The sequence below is a fragment of the Mustelus asterias genome, chromosome 6, assembly GCF_964213995.1.
Source record: "Mustelus asterias chromosome 6, sMusAst1.hap1.1, whole genome shotgun sequence".
NCBI lineage: Eukaryota > Metazoa > Chordata > Chondrichthyes > Carcharhiniformes > Triakidae > Mustelus > Mustelus asterias.
In genome coordinates this window covers 58,583,172-58,608,240 of record NC_135806.1, presented here as the reverse complement: position 1 = coordinate 58,608,240, position 25,069 = coordinate 58,583,172, and the positions used below count along the sequence as shown (strand labels likewise).

The following is a 25,069-nucleotide window of genomic DNA, read 5'->3' as shown; positions in this document are numbered from 1 at the left end:
ATCCAAGTCATTTGTATACATTAAAAAGTCAATGGAGTTCACTGCTTTAGCAGGGTGGTGGAAGTGGAGATGGTCAATGATTTCAAAAGGAAATTGGATGGATGAGCACTTGAGGGAAGTAAACTTGCAAGGTTCTGGGGATAGGGCAGGGCAAAGGGGCTGACTGGATTGCTCCTCATATGGACTCAATAGGCAGAATGGCTTCCTCTTGTGGTGTTTGACTCAACATAAGTGAAACTGTTCTGCTTGAGGAAATTTACCTGGAAAATTACCTCAATATGGTTAGTTTTTAAAAAGTGAAACATCAAATATTTATTTACTTTCTATCTAGTTTTTTTCTAATTTATCGTTCCTCATCTGAAGATGCTGACTCTCAGATTTGCAGGCATCATTTCCCCTTGGATGCCTTTTCCATCTGGTCTTTCTTCAGGTATATAGCTCAGACAATGAGTTGAGCAAGCTATTCAACTACAAGAGACATCACAGCCTAGCCTGTTTCTTAATCCACCGGACAGATGTAGATTTGCCCTTTCTGCAAGATACCAATGAGGAGAAGACAGCTTGGCTCTTTTTATTTTGTCCACCCATTGTCCAAAGGGACTCACTTGAGATCAATTAACTCAACATAAACTCATAATAGCTGGGACCTTCTCAAGTGTTTGACTTAGTGCTGCAAAATCAGTTTCTTTAGATCTAAGAATACTTGCCTGGTATCATCCCTACATAGCTTTTAACATGATGGTGATAATAGTAATGGTGCAACAGGGCTGGTATGATGTTGCTACTATCAATGAACACATTCAACAATATATTAATAATTTACTACCACTCAGTTGCTACTTGCGCTAAAAGGTAAAAATATATGTCTTTTGAAGAACTATAAAATAATTTTATGATGGGATTGTAATGTGCATGGGGTCAATTGCAACAATATTGGGGAGAATTCTCTGGCCTCTCAGCCATGTGTTTCTTGACGGCAGGAAGTGGCACACTGTTTGTTGGCGGCAGGATTCTTTGGTCAATTTCCCATTGATGTCACTCCCAGGCTGCCACGAATCCCACGGGACGGCATGCGCTGCCAGCGGGACCAGAGAATCCCGCCGGTGTAAATGGCAGGAGAATACCCCCACTATATTTTCAAACTGCTCCTGAATGGTATGGCAAGAGGGGGTGCAAGAATTTAGAGGAGGAAAGGATTTCACTCAATCCTGGCGTACTGAGCATCTCTTTCGACTACCCTCCTTCCTTGTGAATTTTGTAATGTGCTGTGGAACTAGCAAAACTGTTAGTTCCTGTGACATTTGCACCTTATGCAGTAAACTTTCAGCCTGTCATTTAAACATTTGCGTCACAAGTTTGCTGAAAATAACATTGCCTACAACTGTTCATGCTGTAAGTGTGACATGTTTTGAAACTTGTGGCCATGATTTCAAATGAAGCAATATTACAATTCGATACAAAGAATTAGTTTTTTCCCACAGCCTTTATTCAAGAATTATTGAAATGCCACATAAAGAGCTACACATAATATGCAGCTTATATAACTTCTAATTGTGTCCCATAGACATTCTTATTGTGATTTTGCTTTTTAGATTCCTTTGGGTTAACTCCTGCACCACCAGTTCCAAGTAACCATCCTCAGGTAAGAATGTATTTAACACTGTGATAAAGAGCTGAGCAGCTTACAGATTCTTTAAAACGACTCGACTGCTCATTGATTTAAGAAAACATATCTGACTATGGTATACCTTTATGTTGTCTTAACACATACCAAGGGTCAGTTTAGCTCAGTTGGCTGGACAGTTGGTTTGTGTTGCAGAGCAACAGCAACAACGCAGGTTTAATTCCCATACCAGCTGAGGTTGTTCATTAAAGCCTGCCTTCTCAACCTTGCCCATTGCCTGAGGTGTGGTGATCCTCAGGTTAAATCATCACCAGTCAGCTCTCCCCCGCCCAAAAGAGGAGAGCAGCCTATGGGCTGAGGAGGAACTTCTTCACCCAAAGGGTTGTGAATCTGTGGAATTCCCTGCCCAGTGAAGCAGTTGAGGTGACCTCATTGAATGTTTTTAAGGCAAGGATAGATACATTTTTGAAAAGTAAAGGAATTCATGGCAGCACGGTGGCACAGTGGTTAGCACTGCTGTCTCACAGCGCCAGGGACCTGGGTTCAATTCCAGCCTTGGGTGACTGTCTGAGTGGAGTTTGCACATTCTCCCCGTGTCTGCGTGGGTTTCCTCCGGGTGCTCCGGTTTTCCTTCCACAGTCTGAAGATGGGTGGGTTAGGTAGATTGGCCATGCTAATTTGCCCCTGAGTGGGCTGAATGGCCTTCCTCTGCACTGTAGGGTTTCTATGATTCTATGAATTAAGGGTTATGGTGAGCAGGTGGGTAAGTAGAACTGAGTCCACGAAAAGATCAGCCATGATCTTATTGAATGACGGAGCAGACTCGAGGGACCAGATGGCCTACTCCTGCTTCTAGTTTTTATGTTCTTTTGTTCTTATTTGGGACTATGGCGACTTTATCTTACCTTAACACATTGGGATGACAGGAAATAAATTCGGAAGAAGGTAATACACTAGCAGCAGTACATGTGTAAAATAAAACTTTAATTTAACATACAGTTTATTCAAATCTCGTACAATCCCTACAGTGTTGAAGAAGGCCATTGAGACCATTGAACCTGACAACAATCCCACCCAGGCCCTATCCCCATACCCCACATATTTACCCTGCTGGTCCCCCGACACTAAGGGGCAATTCAGCACGGCCAATCAACCTAACCCGAACATTTTTGGAGTGTGGGAGGAAACCCATTCAGACACGAGATGAACATGAAAACTCCACACAGATAGTGACCCAAGACTGGAATTGAACCTAGGTCCCTGGCGCTGCGAGGCGGCAGTGCTAACCACTGTGCTGCCTGTATTCTTTTGGTTCAATTGAATTGCCATGTTGCGACAAATTTTAAATCCACTGTTACCAACCCTTTATCAGCATGAATTTATTGGTGTGCAGCAACATCTCAGTCGAATTCCGGTGTTTTTCACAGTTTTGAGAAACTGTGAGATAAAACGTCTGGTTTCAAAAATTTAATCACTTAACATCTAAGAACATTCTGCAAGCTTGTCCCACTGAAGTTGACAAGTAGGCCAAATAAATGAGTTACAGGAAGATCATTTCAGTGAACTGCTCATTTTTGGAGGCTTACACAATGTAGTTTGGAACATTAATTCACCTATCATAAGCAATCCTACATTAAACCTATCCCAATATCCTGATCTTTTGCTCCTGTTTAAGTATCGAAACTGCTCATACATCAAAAACAGGAACGGATTTGGTCTGAGATGGTCTTTGAAAGTTTGATTCTTGAAATGGTGATTAACAATTTGGTACCGCATTTACAGGCTGGGAGTTTGGGGGATTTTTGTTTTTATGTAGAATTATCTGTAATAACCTTGATGCAATCGCTTTCTCTTGGTGTTCATCACTGCATTTTAAAATGCAGAACTCTTATTTTCCTTTCATAACTTTGTTGCTGATGGTTGCTTCTTAATTAATAGCAACCGGACGAATAACCACGAATAATGCTTCCGAAGCATGAGTTCAAATCCCACAACGGCAATTTAAATTCAGTGAATTAATTAAATCTGGAATAAAAGCAAATATCTCGAATGGTGAATGAGAAACTTTGTATTGTCAAAAAGAACCTATCTGGTTCCCTAGTGTGCTTTAGTAATGGAAATCGGTTGTCCTACCCAGTCCATCCTGTTTGTGACCCCCCACCCACAGAACCTTAGGACATTTTATCATGTTAAAGGTGCCATGTAAATATAAGTTGTTGTTGTTGTACTACAACTGAGGACTTTGCTTTATTTTGCAGGCATGTACTTGGATGATGACAGTTTCAAAAATATTTTTTCACAGTTACACTTTCCCCTCGCCCAAACCACTACTTTTCAGATCATTAATTGTATGACTATTTCATCCATTTTTTTTGTTTAAACTTCTGTAAACAAAGTTTTTGGCTTTCCTTTTTTGTGTCAGGTGGTTTTCCTAATCTCGACTTTGAGTTATTGTTCTGTGTTCTGTTTCATGACTAGAAATATAAAACAATAAAAGATTGCTGTTTGTTCTATTGTGACACAACTGTTTAAGAATTGATAACCTGTTCTTTAAACTTAGACATTTACCTTGTGTAAAAATATGCCCGCCACTCAAAAACCCACACAGTGAATCTATGAATGAAGCCAACCTGGTGCTCAATGTTTTTCTGTTCTGTTTGAGTTCATAACTGCAGTTCCAAGATGGATACTGTTGGTAGCACAAATTAATATTAAGCAGCAGGACCATCTATAGTCGGCCAATCACTATTCTCAAAAAATTCATGGAGTATTCATAGAAATCATAGAAACCCTACAGTACAGAAAGAGGCCATTCGGCCCATCGAGTCTGCACCAACCACAATCCCACCCAGGCCCTACCCCCATATCCCTACATATTTTACCCACTAATCCCTCTAACCTGCGCATCTCAGGACACTAAGGGGCAATTTTATCATGGCCAATCAACCTAGCCCGCACATCTTTGGACTGTGGGAGGAAACCGGAGCACCCGGAGGAAACCCACGCAGACACGAAGAGAATGTGCAAACTCCGCACAGACAGTGACCCAAGCCGGGAATCGAACCCAGGTCCCTGGAGCTGTGAAGCAGCAGTGCTAACCACTGTGCTACCGTGCCGCCCCTTGGGTATTAACTTGGGTATTAACTTGGGTATTTTCACTGGTATATCCGCAAACATCATTTCGCTTGCAAGATACAGTTATAGACATTTATGTGTAGTTTTAACTGGTCTTTAAGCATAAATAAGTAATTGAACAATTGTTAATGCAATAATTGAGAAAAACTAATGTAAACTTGTGTTCGAAGCTGATCCTGCAGTGGACGTATCTTCTGCAATGCAAATTTGCTTAAATTTCTAACAGGTTCGGACCATCTCAGAAACGGATTGTCTTCTAAACCTTCTCCAGATTACAACAATATTTCTTTAATTGAAAGTGAAGCTAATGAAAAGTGCCAATTAATAAGTTTAAAAATTGGTGTGTTGTGGCATCGTATGGTAAGATATTTGAGGACACAGCAGTTGTGGGACTGGATACTAGGGGTACTTTGTCACTTTCGTCCTTCTTAATTACTTTTCTTTGTTTATGGTCAAATTGCTGTGCTGTGGATCATCCGAAAGAAAATGAAAGGAAAAAAATGAACACACCTTCCTCATTTTAATAATAATTTTAATAAAACAGTTTTCATCACCAATGTGATGATAACGGGAGACAAGTCTAAATATTGTAATATTGGATTCAGTTAAAGATAATTTGTGGTATTACGTTTTCTGTTTTAACATGGAGCATACCATGCATTTTCAGGCATACCAGGCCTGAAAATGCATGGTATGCTCCATGTTAAAACATGCCTGAAAATCAGACACAGATGTCTGAGGACCAACATACCTCCATGAAGGTGGTAATTGTAATGAGGTCTGGATGTGTGAAGTCATTGGGTGCTTGAGTTCCATTTAAATTGGGCAACCACGGATAATTTGGCGAGTGCTCCTGGACATTTCTTTAATTACACAGCACCCATTTGTAATTAGCCCTGAAAGGAAGTCAGTCATTAAAAGCTGTCAAAGAAACTGTGCACACCACTGTCCCTTGGCACCAGAGTCTTCTCTCTCCTTCCGCCACAACTTTGATAATGCGCTTCCACTTTGCTGGATGGTTATCTAGACTGTTTCAGACAGCCAGCATCTATTGGTGAACAATACTGTGGCTGTGGTATCTCAGACACCTTAGGAGGGACATGCCTTGAGCATCACAAAAAGATGCAATGGTTGACCATGTCAGGCCAGTTCATTTGTGCATAGGCTCACATCTTACTGGGTTCCTAATTGACTGTCTGCATATTCAAACAGGCTGCTTTCTGGACTGAGCAGCATATACATCCCCTACATATCAAACCACGTTCATCAATGCTTCCATTTCAAAAGTAGTAGGAAGTCTAAAGTGGTGTGCATGCCCAGAATTTCATTCCATAACTAACCAGTTCAGAACTCTCTTCTCTGTTATATACCTTACCATGCTGTGCCATTACCAATCTTTAGACCTAATTGGCATTTCACCATCAATTTTGCTTCCATTTAAAGAATTATAGTACATTAAATCTTGGAATGGTCAAGAGCTGCAACGTTGGCCAGAAATCCAAAACAAATTACATGAAAGTCCTTCTTTGAAGAATTTATCCAATATTTTAGAATAAGGAAATATTTACGATGGTGCTTTGAATAGAAATTAAATTTTCCTTTTTGAAATTGTGGTTTCCAGCAAGAGAGCAAAGTTGGAATATTCTCAAGGATCAAATCCTCATCCTTTCCAAAGTCGGGTTCCAAAAAGGTGCTTGACGCATATAACTATTTCACAAGCGTTGGTAGGCTGTTGAATCCCTAATAAGATTTCTGCATGAGCTCTACTAATAAAATCTCTGAGATTTCTTTCTCTCTGCACTCACTACTAACCACTAAGAATGTGCAGAAATTAAAGCATGCAAATACATTCCCGTCTGCTATAAATTAATAAAGCTTAATAATTTCTTTTAAACATTATTTGTTCTTACATTTACCAATTTTGGTCTCATATTTATTCGATTTATTAAAAGTGACCAAGTGCCTGGGAATTTAATGATAGATAGCTCACCGTGCTGATATTGAAATATCACTGATCCATTAATGTTATTTAACAATTATATGCATCAAGCGACTCCACAATCAATGTTGTAGAGCAACAGATGCCACTCAGGTTACCATTTTAGGACAAAACTTGGAACTGAGAGAAAGGTAGTGTAGAATTTCAAATGGACACAGATAAGTCAGTGGAATGACTGCACAGATGGCAGATGAAGTTCAATGCAGAGAAATGTGAAGTGATTTATTTTGGTAGGGAGAACATTGAGAGACAATATAAGATAAAGGGTACAATTCTAAAGAGGGTGCAAGAGCAGGGGAACCACGATGTATAAGTGCATAAATGATTGAGGGTGTAGGGCAGGTTGGAAGAGCAGTTAATAAAGTATACGCTATCCTCGGCTTTATCAATAGCGGTATAGAGTCCAAGAGGAAGGAGGTTATATAGATTTTGTACAAGTCATTATTTCTGCCTCTGCTGGAGTATTGCATCCAGTTCTGGGCACCAGAATCAGAATCACAGAATACCACAGTGCAGAAGAGGCCCTTTGGCCCATTGAGTCTGCATCGAACCATGAAAGGCCCTGACCTGTCCACCTAACCCCACTTGCCAGCATTTGGTCCATAGCCTTGAATGTTATGGCGTGCCAAGTACTCATCCAGGTACTTTTTAAAGGATGTGAGGCATCCCGCCTCTACTACCCTCCTAGGCAACACATTCCAGACCATTACCGCCCTCTGGGTAAAGAAGTTTTTCCTCAAATCCCCCCTAAAACGCCCACCCCTCACTTTTAACTTGTGTCCTCTCGTAACTGACCCTTCAACGAAGGCTCCCTATTCACCCTGTCCATTGTCCCTCGTAATCTTAAACACCTCAATCAGGTCGCCCCTCAGTCTTCTCTGCTCCAGAGAAAACAATCCAAGCCTATCCAACCTCTCTTTATAACTTAAATATTCCATCCTAGGCAACATCCTGGTGAATCTCCTCTGTACCCCTTCCAGTGCGATCATATCCTTCCTATAATGTGGCGACCAGAACTGAACACAGTACTCCAGTTGTGGCCTCACCAACGTGCTATAAAGCTTCATCATGACCTCTCTGCTTTTGTAATCAATACCCTGATTGATAAAAGCGAGTGTGCCATATGCCTTTTTTAACCACCCTATTAACCTGCCTTTCTGCCTTCAGAGATCTATGGACAAATACACCAAAGTCCCTTTGTTCTTTGGAACTTACCAGTGTCAGACCTTTCATAATATACTTCCTTGTCAAATTACTCCTTCCAAAGTGTATCACATCACACTTTTCAGGGTTAAATTCCATCTGCCACTTATTTGCCCATTTGACCATCTCGTCTATATCTTCCTGTAACTCAAGGCACTCAACCTCACTGTTAACCACCCGGCCAATCTTTGTGTCATCGGCAAATTTACTGATCCTATCCCCCACAAAGACATCTGAGTCATTTATATAAATGACGAACAATAGGGGGCCCAGCATAGATCCCTGTGGTACGCCACTGGCCTCCAGTCACTAAAGCAGCCATCTGTCACCACCCTCTGTCTCCTACCGCTAAACCAATTATGAATCCACCTTATCAGATCACCCATGTGCATTTGCCTTCATAATAAGTCTCCCATGTGGGACTTTGTCAAAGGCTTTGCTGAAATCCATGTAAACTACATCAACTGCACTACCCTCATCTACACACTTGATTACCTGCTCAAAAAATTCAATCAAATTTGTTAGGCATGACGTCCCTCTGACAAAACCATGGTGACTATCCCTGATCAAACCTTGCCTCTCCAAATGGAGATAGATTCTCTCTTTCAGAATCTTCTCCAGTAGTTTCCCTACCACAGACATGAGACTCACTGGTCTGTAGTTCCTTGGCTTGTCTCTACAACCTTTCTTGCATAATGGGACCATGTTAGCTGTTCTCGTCCTTTGGCACCTCCCCGGTGGCCAGAGAAGAATTAAAAATTTGGTTCGGAGCCCCTGCAATTTCCTCCCTCACCTCCCACAGCAGCCTGGGACACAATTCATCTGGACCTGGAGATTTGTCCACTTTTAGCCCGCCAATACCTCCAATACCTTGTCACTCCTTATGACAATTTTCTCTAGAACCTCATAGTCTCTCTCCCTTAGTTCCATAACTACTTCCTCATTCTCGTGGGTGGAGACAGATGTGAAATATTTGTTTAACATCCTACCAATGTCCTTTGCCTGCACCCACAGATTTTCCCCTTGGTCCTTAATGGGCCTTACTCTTTCCCTGGTTATCCTCCTCCCATTGATATGCTTATAGAACATCTTAGGATTTTCCCTACTTTTACAAGCCAGAGCTTTTTCATATCCCCTCTTTGCTCTCCTAATTGATTTCTTAAGCTCCACCCTGCACTTTCTGTATTCCACTAATGCCTCTGCAGACTTACTCCCCTTATACCTGTTAAAAAGCCTCTCTTTTCCTTCTCATTGTATCCTGGATGTCTCTGGTCATCCATGGTTCTCTGGGTTTGTTACACCTTCCTATTATCCTAGAGGGAAAATGTTGGGCCTGTACCCTCCCCATTTCATCATTGAATGCCCCCCACTGTTCTTCTGTAGATTTTCCCACAAGTAACTCGTTCCAGTTTACCTTGGCCAGATCCTGCCTTATTCAGAACCTTTTTCTGCAACTTCTCAATTTCTTTGTCCATAACAAAGTTGAATTGAACCATATTGTGGTCGCTATCACCAAAATGCTCCCCCACCAACACATCAACCACCTGTCCGTCTTCATTCCCCAGAATTAGGTCCAGCACTGCGCCATCTCTTGTTGAATCCTCTACATATTGACCTAAAAGTTTTCCTGTATACATTTTAAGAACTCTCCTCCGTCTAATCCCTTAACATAATGGCTATCCCAATTAATGTAGGAAAGTTGAAATCATCTAAAATAATTATCCTCTTATTATTTTTACACCCCTCTGTGAATTGCACACACATTTGCTCTTCAATTTCCTGCTGACTATCTGGGGGTCTATAATAAACACCTAGCAACATCGCTGTCCCTTTTTTATTCTTAAGCTGTACCCACAAAGCTTCATTTGATGCCCCCTCCAAAATCTCATCTCTCCTTACCGTAGTAACTGCCTCCTTAACTAATAATGCAATGCCGCCTCTTTTTTTACCCCCTCCTTTGTCTTGCCTGAAGGTTCCATATCCCGGCATGTTGAGCTGCCAATTCTGCCCCTCACTCAACCAGGTCTCTGAGATGGCTATTAAATCATAATTACACATGTCAACCCTCACACTTAACTCATCTGTTTTGCCTTTAATACTCCTGGCACTAAAGTAGAGGTCCTCCAGCCTTGTCTTATTCTCTTGAAACTTACTACCTCTATATTCCCTCTGACCTGATTGCTTTTCTATGTTATACTGTGTCCCTATTCTGCTAACAGTCTGGGTCCCCTCCCTCTGCCAAACTAGTTCAAACTCATCCCAACAGCACTAGCAAACCCGCCAGCAAGGATGTTAGTATCAGGTTCCGATGTTGACCATCCCGCTTGTACAGGCCACATCTTCCCCAAAAACAGTCCCAGGGTCCAGGAATCTGAAACCTTCCCTCTCCAACTCTTAAGCCATGCACCAGTTTAGGAAGGACGCGAATGCATTCGAGAGGATGCAGAAAAGATTCATGAGAATGGTTCCAGGGATCAGGAACTTCAGTTACGAGGATAGATTGTAAAAGTTAGGAGTGGTTTTCTAAGTAGAGAAAAGAAGATTGAGAGGGGATTTGATAAGAGGCATTCCAAATTCTGAAAGGTCTTGAGAAAGTAGATAGGGAGAAATCATTTCCATTTGTGAAAGGATGGAGAACAAGAGGGCACAGATTTAATGCAATTCGTAAAAGTGATAGAGAACAGACTTTCTTAGGCAGTGAGTGGTTAGGGTCTGGAGTGTGGTAGAGGCAGGTTCAGCTGAAGCATTCAAAAGGGAATTGGACCATTATTTGAAAAAGAAAAATGTGCAGGGTTACAGGGACCAAGGGACAGGCGTTGAGTTGTTCACTTGGAGAGCCAGTGTGGACATAATGGGCCAAATGGCCTCCTTCTGCATTATGACAGTTCTGTGATTCTGTGGAAACAGAAAATGTTGGAATTACTCGCAGGCCTGACAGTAGCTGTTGAAAGAAAAACAGAGTCAATGCTTCAGGTCAGTGATCTTATTTAAAACTATTTCTCTGTTTCTGTTTCCACAGATGATACCTAGCCTGCTGAGTATTTCCAGCATTCATGTTTTTATTTCTGAGTTTGAATAGTTTTGCTTTTGTATAACATTAAAATAGTCTGTGCTACTGGGGTCATGTATCTGACTGCCGCAAGCTTCTGGGAAAGTTGGCAATAGCTGTCAGTCCAAAAGCCAGAAAGAGTATGGAACTACTTATAATAAGGCCACTGAGTGTTGCCCCAAGCTATTGAAAGGATACAAGACACTTTGGCACAGTGGTTATCACAGCTGCCTCACAGCACCAAGAACCCGGGTTCAATTCCCAGCTTGGGTCACTGTCTGTGCAGAGTCTGCATGTTCTCCCTGCGTCTGGGTGAGTTTCTGCGTAAGTTAGATGGATTAGCCATGGTAAATGTGTGGGATACAGTGATAAGGCACAGGAAAGGGCCTGGGTAAGATATTCTGTCAGAGAGTTGGTGCAGACTGGATGGACCAGATAGCCTCTTCTGCAACGTAGGAATGGGCAAAGGCCTATAATGGGAAGTCTGCCCTCACCCCAATTAAGGCCCTTATGTGGCCAGTTGTAGGCCTTTTCCCACCCAGCCTCAATGTTTAGGCTGGTGGGCAGATGACAGTTCTGGGGAGAGTGGGGAGGATGGTGGAATGCGGAGACTGGAAATAAACTAAAGTCGATCTTGGACCATGGGAGGTGGTTGCTTCATTAGAAGCCCCTTCAGGGTCCAGTGACCTCCAGTCCTCCGGCCCCCTCACCACTCATTCCAGACCTCCAGACCTATCCTCTGAGACCTCAACCACTATCCCCCTTACCCCTTTCCCTTGACTCCGACCATTTCCATTTCCTCTAGGTCCAGGCAGCTAACTGCAGTCCTATTCCTGGAATGACTGGCTGGCAGCTCTCCATGATGGGACATCCACAGATGGAAGTTTGGCCTTCTGCCGACAGTCTTTGTTGGAGCGTGAAATAGCACCAGGGCTGCTGGAGTCGGTGGGGATGTGTTCCCTGCCAACACCAAGCGCCCACCATCCTGAAAATTCAGGCCAGTGAGTGGGCAAGAACATGGCAGATGGGATATAATGTGGAAAAATGTGAGGTTATTCCCTTTGGTGGGAGACATGGCTGGGCAGGGTATTTCTTCAACGGTAAGAGATTGGAAGGTTTAGATGTACAAAGGGACCTGAGTGTCCTCATCAATAATTTATTAAAAGCTAATTTGAAAGGTGCCCGGATATGACTGCGGGGCACACACCGTCCAGCCAGCCCCACCACAAAAAATATCAGGAACCCCACTGCTGATTAATTAATTAATGAGGCCAAAGTCGTGTAATATGATGCAAATTCGCAGCAGCTTCTGCAGCAAGAAATACTCCCCATCCCTGCCCCCACCACACCACTTAGTTCCCAAAGGGAAAATTCGACCCATAGACTTGAGTAGTTATTAATATGAAGAGGGAACTAACTCCCTGGTGGTTATATAAAAATGGTTGTGTGCTGCCCTCTATTGTCACATATGTTAAAGATAGTGCATCAAACATAACTTTTGAACCCAAAAACAGTCTTTCTACTATCAGTATGAGCGTGGCTGTTTTATCAATTCCATGCATATTCTCAAAGTTCTGCTGCACTTTACAGGAGAATGAGACTTCACCTCAGTATTGAACAGAAAGCTGCCTGTCAATAAAATCCTATTCTACCAGATATACCAGCCTGGTTTTGGTAACCCTCTTGGACTTATTGTCTCATAAATATAACATGGATGGCAAAATAAATGACTGCCGGAGAGAGCAAAAGTTATTTTATTATTAATTTTAATATTTTAAGCATGTCCTCAGGATGAACTTGGATAAGGTCCAGTTTCAGATACTTCCCTCCGTTAAAGATTCAAATGGCCTAATTCCAAGTTACTGAGTAAAGAACAAGAGTTCCACAAGCCTAATAGTGCGCAAGAACTTGCATTTAAACAGAAAAATCTCACAATGTCTGAGCCTTTAGCGAAGGAGAACAGGCACAAAGACTATGGGCGGCACGGTGGCACAGTGGTTGGCACTGCTGCCTCACAGTGCCAGGGATCCAGGTTCAATTTCGACCTTGGGTCACTGTGTGGAGTTAGCACATTCTCCCCGTGTCTGCGTGGGTTTCCTCCGGGAGCTCCGGTTTCCTCCACACTCCACACTCCAACATGGATACAATTAGAGTGGGACAAGACAAGGATTTGAAAATAAAGGCAGGGATCTTAATGTGTGCTTACTAGGGTACAGGGAAAAACTGGGAATATAGCTGAATATCAGATATTTTATTTTGCGGGAAATAAATTTGATAATGCCTCAGGGAGAAATTGTAAAGTACATGGGGATGGGGGTAAATTGAGATGGTGTCAGGAAGATCCATTCCTCATAGTAATATATCCCCACCAGAGTAGCTTTCACTAATCCATCAAGAAATTCAGATGCAAACTTAGTCACAGTCAAAACTTCTCCACTTATGTTATTTTGAACCTGATTTTCTGATTTTATATTTCTGAGCATGGTGTTATAGTGGTTAACATAGCTACCTCACAGAGCCAGGTTCAATTCTGGCCTTGGGTGACTGTCTGTGTGGAGTTTGCATGTTCTCCTTGTGTCAGTGTGGGTTTTCTCCGGGTGCTCCGGTTTCCTCCCACAGTCCAAAGATGTGCGGGTTAGGTTGGTTGTCCATGCTAAATTGCCCTTGAGTGTCAGGGGCACTAGTAGGGTAAATACGTGGGGTTAAGGGGATAGGGCCTGAGTGGGATTGTGGTCGGTGCAGACTTAATGGGCCAAATGGCCTCCTTCTGCACTGTAGGGATTCTGTGATTCTATGATTCTATGGTCAGTGGAATGAGACAGAAATAAATTGTAGTTCAGTAAAACTCTTCACATAAAAAATGTGGTAAATGTTCTTTTAGTCATGCTCAGGGTAACTCGTTCTTCCTCCACTTTCTGCTTTCATCCACTTTCCTACACTGAGCTGGCATATCAGGCACTGACAGCAATTGTGGCACATGCTTCATTTACATGCTTGGAGTGAAATGGTCTTGAGATTTCTTTCCCCTTTGTTAACTGTGACAATAACAAGAGTTCTCTCACTAACTATTAAATACATTTAAATATGCCCTATTCATTATTGTTGATTTATATTTGTTTAGAAGTCATCCATGGCTGATCGTTCTGTTAGTGCAGCCAATCTTAACCCATACATGCCCAGGCCCAATAGGGCGGTTGGAGGAGCAAATGCAGGTGAGCAATGATACTGTTTTCCATTATTTACAGTCCCAACTATTTTTAAAAAAGTGAAATTTTCACTGTGCAACAGAAGTGCATGTTACTATTGCAAAAATATGCAAATGAGGCTGTTTTCATTCCCTTGGTTAGCTTGACATTGGCTGTCATAGTAGTTTTCAGAAGGGGTTTGCCAATATTGCATCCTGCTGGCTTCAGGTGTCAGATTATTACATCAACTTTGATGAATTGATTTGATTCACATCTTCCATTGCATGGCTTAAATGATCATTCTTGGCAAGGCAGGGATTCTATAATGCGTTTTGTTTAATTTGCAAAACGTCCTAATTTAAATATTCCATTATATTTTGTCTCCATGTCCATAGATGGGGAATTAAACAAATGGGATGGGGTTTTAGTTGATTTAAAAAACGCCCACTTGTACAGAATTAAAATTGGGATGATAGATTTGTCATTAACACTCTTTCTTCAAATAAAGCAGCCAGTGTTTTTCTTCCCATTCCACCCTCTACCCCCACCCACAGTCCCTGTAACCCTGGGGAAATACCTCTTCTCTAGTCTGTGCCTCCACTAACTGTGCTGTCTTGTATTGAATGGAGAATGCACTCCGTGGTATTGTTTTATGCTTGCCAAACAAATAGTTTAAAAATAAAGATGAGGAGGTTACCTGCCTGTAATGTTTCTGTTTTATCTGCAGAAGTGATGCTTAAATGGGGACTTGAGCCAGGAAGACACTGTTAATTCTAAAAACACATGGGGATTTCATGTGAGGGTTCTCCTGATTGTCCTCAGCAGAAGATCTGCAGAGATATAATTTTTCTGATTAAATCACGGCAAATGATTTGGAGAACCCCTAAAGAGCTCTCCTTTTCGCATTAGAAATTTCGCTGGTTGTTGAAAACTCAATAACTAAAGCTAAGCATGTACATAATGTAAGTCATCAGAGACCATCATGTGAGCAGTATAACTAGGTGCCACCAAATCACTCTACTAAACAAATGCTATTCATGCCAAACTTATAACTGCAATATAAATATTAACATAACAACAGTCAGCATTGAACACATCTCTGCCATAACGCAGGTCCTCGAAGAGATGCCATGCCTATGGACACCAATGTCTATGAAAGCCCATATGCCGACCCTGATGAGCTGCAGGGAAAGACGCTATACTTGAAAAATGATTGCCTTACATTGGAAGAAAAGGAGCTTGGGGCTGGTAACTTTGGTACAGTAAAGAAAGGAGTCTACAGAATGAGGAAGTAAGTATTTCTGAGTTAGATAAAACACATTGACGAGAGACAAAATACATAGAAGGCAAAATAAAAGATATTTCCAGTTTCCTAATGGTTCTATTTTAGGTAGCTAAAGGGCCATCACTGGATCACTTCATTCTCAAGGTCTGTCAGACGCCTATTCTGCAACTTAAACTAACGAATAAAGCATATGAGCATTAAACAGGGTTTAATCCAATAATTTATTATAATGGGTAATCAATTATTCCAAATTATATTTTCATGATTAAGGAAGAAAATGCAGCATTGCATTAGTTTAATGATATGTCATTATTAGGGTAATTGGTTTATGGAGATCAAATTGATCAAAATTGGCAACCTACTTTTTCCAGATGTTTGCTGACGTACAACCTTACCGCAGTTAAACGTGGAAGTTTTCGGATTTGGCTTTCCAACACATTGTAAATCTTCACCCATTTAACCCCTCCTCCCTCCACCACTTGCTCCAAGCCAATTTACCTTTGCAAGTTAAAATTCACCCCGTTTTAAAATTTGTTTTAACAGGAAAAATATAAGTGTAGCAGTAAAAGTGTTGAAGAGTAATGATCCTGCAGTAAAGGATGAGCTGATGAAAGAGGCAAACTTCATGCATCAGCTTGATAACCCTTACATTGTCCGCATGATTGGCATTTGTGAATTGGATTGTTTGATGTTGGTGATGGAACTCGCGGAGCAGGGCCAGCTGAACAAATTTCTACAGGCTCACAAGTAAGTTCAACTTTTCTTTGCATGTTGTGCTGCCTCAGTTTAAAATAAATCACTCAAGTAGTTGCCTGCAAGTTTGTCAGTATAGAGGTTTCAATCACATATTCAAATACAGCGTGCTATGAATTTAAAATTTTGTTAATTTGACATGGTTAATCTGGATGAATCTGCTTCTAAATCTGAATAAATTGAACTTCAATTTCAAATCCTTTTAGATTTGTTCTTTATAAGGAATATTACTATGTTATTGTTGAATAGCCAAATAACAAGTTACCTGGAGAATTGCTGACCCAGCAGAATTAACTTCTGAATTAGAAGCATTGTTCCCTCTAAACTTTGCTGAGCCCATTTGTGTAGCAATCCTGAACGTATCATGCAGTTCAATAAACAGGTCATATGATATAGTCAAAGTTCCACTTTGTAAGACAAACCCCTCGGCCCAAATTTTACTACCCTGCCTGCCATGGGAATCGGAGCAGGCGAGGGGCAGAACATGACCTTGGGCAGGATTTCATGGTTTCGGGGCGAGCGAGGCCATAAAATCCCTGGAATCAATCTAGCAAACCTCTTCTGAACCGCCTCCAATGCAACTGCATTCCTCCTCAAGTAAGGGGACCAAAACTTTATGCACTATTCTAAGTGCTGTCTTACTAATGCTTTGTATAGTAGCAGCAACACTTCACTTTTATATTCCATTCATTTAAAAAGAAGTTCAGACTCTCTCTCAACTCTTCATGTTCAAAGCAAATGGAAATTGCCATAGGGAGGCCTGCATTTACCTCAGTTTGAAACCTGTATTCTTATGTGTGCCTCTCACAAGGGGAATGAGCCATAGGATTAATAATTGTCCTTTTACTGTGACATTTTGCACTGATTTGTTTGATATACAGTCTTGGATGAGCAACAATTTCCTCCAGTTAAAGAGTGAGAACGCTGAAGGAATCATCCTTGGCCCCCGCTACAAACTATGCTCCCTTCCAAATCCATTGGCATTGTTATCATGGCATTGTTACAGGCTGAAAAAGACTGCTTTTAATCTTGACCATCCTCAACTCAGAGGTAACCCCATAAACTGAGTCCACTTCAATAACATGGCTCACCTCATCCCTACCTTTGTCACCTCCCTGTTCAACTAGTTCTCCTGTCTGACATCATACTTACAAACATTAATGAAACTTCACCAAATCCAAAGCTCAGTTGACTGTATCTGCTCCTGCACCATATCCCAATCAGATATCACCCCTGCCATTATTGGCCTGTACAAAAGGAAAAAAAATACATCAAGAAACTAGGAATGAAAATACAAAATCTGAGTTGCACAAGGAGGAAAATTTGCTGTTAGGATCTGAATTCTGTAATCCTTGCAATATATGTAATTCTTTGACGATGAAGCTATTTTGTTTTAACTTCTCAAACAACATTTTAATAAAAATGTCTTACATTTTCAGAGATGTTAGCATAACCAACGTGGTTGAATTAGTACATCAAGTGTCCATGGGAATGAAGTACTTGGAAGAGAAGAATTACGTTCACAGGGATTTGGCTGCGAGGAATGTTCTACTTGTAACTCAACATTATGCTAAAATCAGTGATTTTGGCCTGTCAAAGGCCATCAACTCTGAGGAGAATTACTACAAAGTAAGTTGGAAGCAAATCCTTTTCTGATTTTAATCATTCCTAAGTATCATTGATAATTTCTCATTTCAATGACTTCAAGCTCAAATCTTTGTGCGGCATCATAATAAATCTGCAATAGATTCTGGCTAGTTTAAAAGTTTGCCAATTCTTGGAGAAAACTTTTACATTCTGCAAACTGAGGTATTTCGCTCAATGGATCTGTCATCTTTAAAAACACATGCCTATTCATATATATGCGCTTTAATGCTTTATATTTGCAATTCCTCCACAATCATGCCCCACTTTGCAATTTGCTCAAACCCTACATCCTAGTGTACACAATCTGCACTCCCTCCCGCGGCCTCTTTTGCATCCTTGCACCACCCCTATCCCTACTTCCCCCAACTCCATTTTTGGTACAAAGCTTTCAACTGGCTTGATCTTAACATTCTCGTACTGTCTTGCAAAACTCCTCTGCTTTCTGCACTGTAGCAAGTCTATGAATCTGTGATTTACTGGCTTTTTACCAATCTATAAAAAGTCTCCTCTGAACCTATTCCTTTGATCAGGCCTTCAATCACTTTCCCAGCTCATCTCCAACCACTAATCAGTATCTACTTTGCCTTGAGTGCTTCTGTTTATGATTTTGTGTTCAACCCAGTCTAGATTATAGAAATGGACTATAATGGGAAATTGAGAAAGACCACAAGGAATATCTAATTTAAAAAATGAAAATACTCGCCTTAGTCCAGTGACGAAAGTGAGCCCACTCTTAAGTCTCTGATGAATGCACATTGGATTGAAAATTAGTCTGGTCACTGAATAAAACATGTTCCATTCACCAACATAAAACTGACTTATATGGGTGAATGATAATCTTATTCTATATTCCTATTCCTACCATCTTCTTTTTGCAGTGGCAGTGTTAAATACAACCAATTCAAAATAATTAGCACTCAAGATCAATGTTAATGCTGAGTGCAGCGTAGGAAAATAAGTAGAATATTATGACATTGCATGTTATTTTGCAGGGATAGTGAATGCTATAGAATCAAAAGCTTGTTTTTTTCCCCCCTTTTAAATTCACTGTAGGCCAAAAGTACAGGCAAGTGGCCAATAAAGTGGTATGCACCAGAATCTATCAACTTCTTCAAGTTTTCCAGCAAAAGTGATGTCTGGAGTTTTGGTGTGATGATGTGGGAAGCATTTTCCTATGGTATGAAGCCATACAAAGTAAGTTCATTTTCCCTCTGATACAATATAAGAATATTGCTTTTGTCATGCCAGTGTATACCTCCACCAAAGATCATCGAATAGCGGGTTTTCGTATAGTCAAAATTAATGTTCCCATTTATAAAAAATAATGGGCAGAATTTCTGAAAAAAATTCTAAGGGCAGAATTTTCCTGTTCCACTTGCCACAGGAATCAGGGTGCACAGGACAGGATCATGCAAAGGTCCGTTGACCTCGGGCGGGGTTTTCCAGTCTTGAAGCGAGCGTGGCCAGAAAATCCCGCCCTAAGTGTCGAACGGGCAAGAAAACAGTAGGTTTTCTCACCTGTTTTTTCAGTGAGATGAAATCATGGTAATTTACAGCACTCTGCAATACAGAAGCCGCAATGTGAATCTCACCAGTTGGAAACTTAGTTCACCTGAGAAGCCGGCTGCTGAGCTCTAGGGGCACCAATGCGCAGACACCCCGATCTCCCAGTATGCGGTGTACACTGCATTCAGTTACTACCTCCCATCATCCACCCCCCACTCCACGGACATTGAGTCCCTGACTGCTGCTCCATCTAATTTCGTCCCCCCCCTCAACTTGCCATCCTAGACATCACCCCCCATCTCCCGCCCCTGACCAATTGCTCCCCCCCCCCCCCCCAATGATCATCGCCCCATCGGCACTGTCTTTCCCTACCCCTGACCACCCAGGGGGCTACAATGACCTCTGGTCCACCGGGGCTACAATGACCTCTGGTCCACCAGTGATACCATCACATCTGGTCCCTATTGGTGAAGACCATCTGTGATCCTTGCCGGTTAGAACCTCGACCAGCGAGGTGAATAAGGTAAGTGAACCCGGACTATTGTATCCGGGGTTCGTTAATGACATGTTAAACATGTCTCAAATCTGTTCCACCAGCCCATGATATCATGATTGATTTGTGTCTTAACTTCATCCATCCCACCTTAGCTCCAAGTTTATTAATACAATTGCACGAAGAGAAATCTATCAATCTCAGGCTTAAAATTGGTGATTAAGCCAACTTCCACTGTGTTTTGTGGGAGAGAATTACACACTTCTACCATTGATGGTGGCTATAGGTCAGGGTGATGAAAGGATCTTCTGCCCTCAGATCTCCTGGCTGTGCATCCTGTGGCATTTTGGCAGCAGCATTTCCCATCTGCAGGGCCCACATTACAATCCAAGTGTGGACTCTCTATGTGGGTCCCAACAATCCTAAAATGAGTACATGTTACCCTTCAGAGCATTATTAGCCACTAATCCCTTGATTCGCAATGGAATCGCGATGGATTCGCAATGGAAACACTTCCAGACCAAGGTATGGGCTTTAGTGTCCTTGCCTTAAGGTCATATGGAGTAAAGGCAGGAATGGTCCCATTGCTTTTATGAAAGTATTTGTTTTGTCAGATCCACTGTACAGTCTCCTACATATTGTTAATGCTATAATTTAGACAAAGTTAACTGTTAGCATTAATAAAGGTACAAAGCACTTTGTCAAAAAAACAGACATCTTCACATAAACCCAACTGACGTTTCCTTTCGGTCAAAATATATAAAATATCAAGCCTCATCAGTTGCTGTCAAAGTATTAATTATTGACTTCCTTTTCTTAAGATTGTTCTGTATCCATGTTTCTTTATCACACAATGCTAATAGTGTAGTAAAAATGTAAATAGTGAAATCACAGAAATGTTGTTATATAAACAATCTGTTAGCAATGCCTCTGGCAGAACTGTTAAATAACTTGTTTTAGTAGTTGGTTTCATAAAAGATGACTTAGCAACTCTCTCCGCTGGGAGCTGGGTTGGCAGATGCAAAATGAGGAGCACACACATGGGGGTGCATTTTGGGTGTCTATCTACCCAGAGGGCTACTGTGTTGGCACTTTTGAAAAGTAATTCCGGTGGAAGATGAAACTTAGGGTTCCACCAGGTTCTGCCACTTATTACCAAGAGGCCAGGCTTCTTATGCTTTTGTCCCACTCCATTGATGAGCTCAATGCATTCTACACCCATTTTGAGCAAGAGGTCAGCGAGAGCCTGGAAGCCTTGTGTGAACCTGTATCTGGGGTCAGCATTGCAGATGTCATAACAGCTTTCTTAAAGGTCAATCCACGGAAAGCGAGTGGCCCGGATGGGGTACCTGGCCAAGCACTCAGATCCTGCGCGGATCAGCTGGTGGGGTATTCACAGACATCTTCAACCTCTCTTTACAACTATTTGCTTCAAGAAGATGATCATCATCCCGGTACCTAAGAAAAACCAAGCAGCGTGCCTTAATGACTATCAGCCGGTGGCTCTGACATCCATCATTATGAAGTTCTTCGAAAGGTTAGTCATGGCACGAATCAATTCCAGCCTCCTGGACTACCTGGATCCACTACATCCACGCTGCAAAAGGTCCACAGCAGACGCCACTTCCCTGGCCCTGCACTCAACCCTGGAACACCTAGATAACAAGGACACCTATGCAGCTCAGCCTTCAACACTATTATTCCCACGAAACTCATCTCCAAACTCCGTGACCTGGGCCTCGGCACCTCCCTCTGCAACTGGATCCTGAACTTCATAACTCATGGACCACAATAAGTAAGGATAGACAACAACACCTCCTCCATGATCATCCTCAACACCGGGGCCCCGCAAGGCTGTGTTCTCAGCCCTCTACTATACTCCTTATACACCTATGACTGTGTGGCTAAATTCCCCACCAATTCGATTTTCAAGTTTGCTGACGACAGCGCCATAGTAGGTCGGATCTCAAACAATGATGAGACAGAGTACAGGAATGAGATAGAGAATCTGGTGAATTGGTGCAGCAACAATAATCTCTCCCTCAATGTCAACAAAATGAAGAAGATTGTCATCGACTTCAGGAAGCGTAAAGGAGAACATGCCCCTGTCTACATCAATGGGGATGAAGTAGAAAGGATCAAGAGCTTCAAGTTTTTAGGTGTCCAGATCACCAACAACCCCCATGCCGACACTATAGTTAAAAAAGCCCACCAATGCCTCTACTTTCTCAGAAGACTAAGGAAATTTGGCATGTCAGCTACGACTCTCACCAACCTTTACAGATGCGCCATAGAAATCATTCTTTCTGGTTGTATCACAGCTTGGTATGGCTCCTGCTCTGCCCAAAAACGCAAGGAACTACAAAAGGTCGTGATTGTAGCCCAATCCATCACGCAGATCAGCCTCCCATCCATTGACTCTGTCAAGCAGCCAGCATAATTAAGGACCCCAGGCATCCTGGACATTCTCTCTTCCACCTTCCTCCATCGGTAAAAAGATACAAAAGTCTGAGGTCAAGTACCAACCGACTCAAGAACAGCTTCTTCCCTGCTGCTGTCAGACTTTTGAATGGACTCACCTTGCATTAAGTTGATCATTCTCTACACCCTAGCTATGACTGTAACACTATATTCTGCACTCTCTCGTTTCCTTCTCTATGAACAGTATGCTCTGTCTGTATAGCGCACAAGAAACAATACTTTTCACTGTACTTTAATATATGTGACAATAATAAATCAAATCAAATCAAATTCTAAGCTCACATTTCACCATAGGTACAGAAGTAATACATTCTGTCGTGCAATTATGACCAGTTATGACCAGGTGAGAAGGGTTAGAATGGCTCCCCTCTTTTCCCACTCTTTGTTTAACAGCAGCAGGGTATTTTTTTTATAAAGTGTAGCTTGCCAATTCAGTGTGAATGTAAAAGACACACATAGACAGGTTTCCTTGTAAGCTTTTAAACATAATATTTACTATACTTTACCCCGGGCCTAAATAAAAATAATAAAAATGCTCTGACTCTCTCTCACGCATACATAGAGTCCACACACGCATGCACTTACACACGCAAGTCACATAGTGGGAGGATAGATTAAGTAGTCTTTAAAGTCTAAGAAAAGTAATTGGATACAAATGATGTAAATTAATAACTCAGGCTGGGATCAATGGTCCTTCAGGATTCTGGATTGAGATGACTCCCAGATGTTGACAGATGATTTATATATTTTCTTCTGGAGGCACCAGCTGCTGGGTTGATTCTTCAAAAAACTACTTGCAGTGTGTGGATGGTCAAACATCAGACAGGGCTCAGGCTCAAATTACAGGATGGATGGAGGGAGAGAGAGTGTGTTCACTTAAGGACCTTTTTTCTGAATATTGTTTCTTCAGTTCCAAGGCCTGGTGTAAACACAACACAAACAAATGCTAGTTGGCTCATCACATGATCCATCTCAACAACTGACCAGTTATCCAAACATGGTACTGGCATGTTATTCAAGGTGTGGAGATGCAGGCGTTGGACTGGGGTGAACACAGTAAGAAGTCTCACAACACCAGGTTAAAGTCCAACAGGTTTATTTGGTAGCAAATACCGTAAGCTTTCGGAGCGCTGCTCCTTCGTCAGATGGAGTGGAAATGTGCTCTCAAACAGTGCACAGCGACACAACATCAAGTTACAGAATACTGATTAGAATGCGAATCCCTAAAGCCAGCCAGGTCTTAAAGGTACAGACAATGTGGGTGGAGGGAGCATTAACCTGGTGTTGTGAGACTTCTTACTATGTTATTCAAGGTCCATGGCTTGACGAGTTCCTTTCTCAGTCATAGCTCATTGTCCAAAGTGATTGCATCTGATGGGTTTTTCCCAACCAGTTGAATACAGAGGTACTACCTGGATGTTTTGTGAATGGGTCAGGAGATGTTGGTATTCACTGATCTCTAATCTTTGATGGGTTCTTCTAGACATCCCAACTCTGTGCTTACTGGCTCTGGAAATTATAAAGTACAGCTCTACAAATGTTCTGTCATCTTAGTAGCCACTGTTTTAAGTCGCTGGAATACTGTTGTTCAATCTTTTAAAACACAATCAGTGGTTTTGGCCAAATAAATAAATAAAGTTATTTTCGATATGAAGTATGGCTTTATGATACCGCTCTGTCTCACCATTCAATTAGACCTCAGTAACCTGTTCCTCAACTCCAGTTACTCACTTTTTCAGCATATTCCTCAGTTGCCTGATCATTGATCTCAATATTGAGAATTTCAGTTGACCCGGGGGGATAGAAATGCAGACCTCCACTATGTGTCTGCAAACATACTTCTGACTTCACTCGTAATGGGCCTAATTTGAAGATTATGCACCTCTTTTCTGGATTCCCCCATCAGAGGAATGATTTTCTCCGTATCTATCCAATGGAATCATTTTTAATCACTTTAAGGACCTCATTTAGACCACTACTCACATTTCTAAACTCAAGGGTATATACCCACCAGGTTTATGTGCAATATCCTCTTAATTTAATCTTTTCAGTCCTGGTACCACTCTGATGAATTTGTATTGTACCCTTTCCAAGCCCAGGTTGTCTTTCCTGAGGTTTGGTACAAACACTGCAGATGGAGTCTGACCAAGCCTCTACACAACTGAAACATCAGTTCTTCACATTTGCATTCCAACTCTTTTGAGATAAAATTCATTGTCGCATTAGTTGTTTTATTAAAAAGGGAAAAAGCTGGAAATACTCGGCAAATTTGGCATCATCTGCGCAGAGAGAAATAGAGTTAACATTTCAGGTCTGTGACTTTTCATCAGAACTGAGAAAGGTTTCAATTACTTCCTGTACCTGTGCATTCTATTTTAGTGACTTTGGCACCTAAATCTCCTTAGTCCCACGCACATTAGAAAATGTGTGGGCAATGGGGTACAGTGGTATTGTCGTTGCACTAGTAATCCAAAGGCCCAGAATAATGCTCTACGACTTGGGTCCAAATCCCCCTCATGGCAGCTGGTGGAATTTAAATTATATAAATAAACCTGGACTACAAAGCCAGTCTCAGTAATGGTGACCATGAAAGCTATCATTGGTGGTTGCTTCAAAACCCACCTGGTTCACTAATTTCCTTCAAGGATAGAAATCTGCCATATTACCTGCCTACCTGTAACTCGAGACCCACAGCAACGTGACAGAGTC

At 41.7% G+C, this 25,069-nt stretch overlaps 1 protein-coding gene across 2 annotated transcripts in view; it reads left to right on the top strand.

The window, feature by feature from the left end:
* syk (spleen tyrosine kinase) overlaps positions 1–25,069 on the top strand; it is a 138,755-nt gene that overhangs the window by 100,640 nt on the left and 13,046 nt on the right. Inside the window, exons 6-12 of one of the 2 annotated variants that reach the window (XM_078214361.1) lie at positions 1,593–1,642; positions 6,381–6,449; positions 14,132–14,222; positions 15,309–15,486; positions 16,024–16,227; positions 17,673–17,862; positions 18,934–19,074. In XM_078214361.1, the coding sequence (XP_078070487.1) occupies positions 1,593–1,642; positions 6,381–6,449; positions 14,132–14,222; positions 15,309–15,486; positions 16,024–16,227; positions 17,673–17,862; positions 18,934–19,074 (923 nt within the window). The remainder of the gene's footprint in view (positions 1–1,592; positions 1,643–6,380; positions 6,450–14,131; positions 14,223–15,308; positions 15,487–16,023; positions 16,228–17,672; positions 17,863–18,933; positions 19,075–25,069) is intronic. The other variant, XM_078214362.1, reaches the window with a different exon arrangement.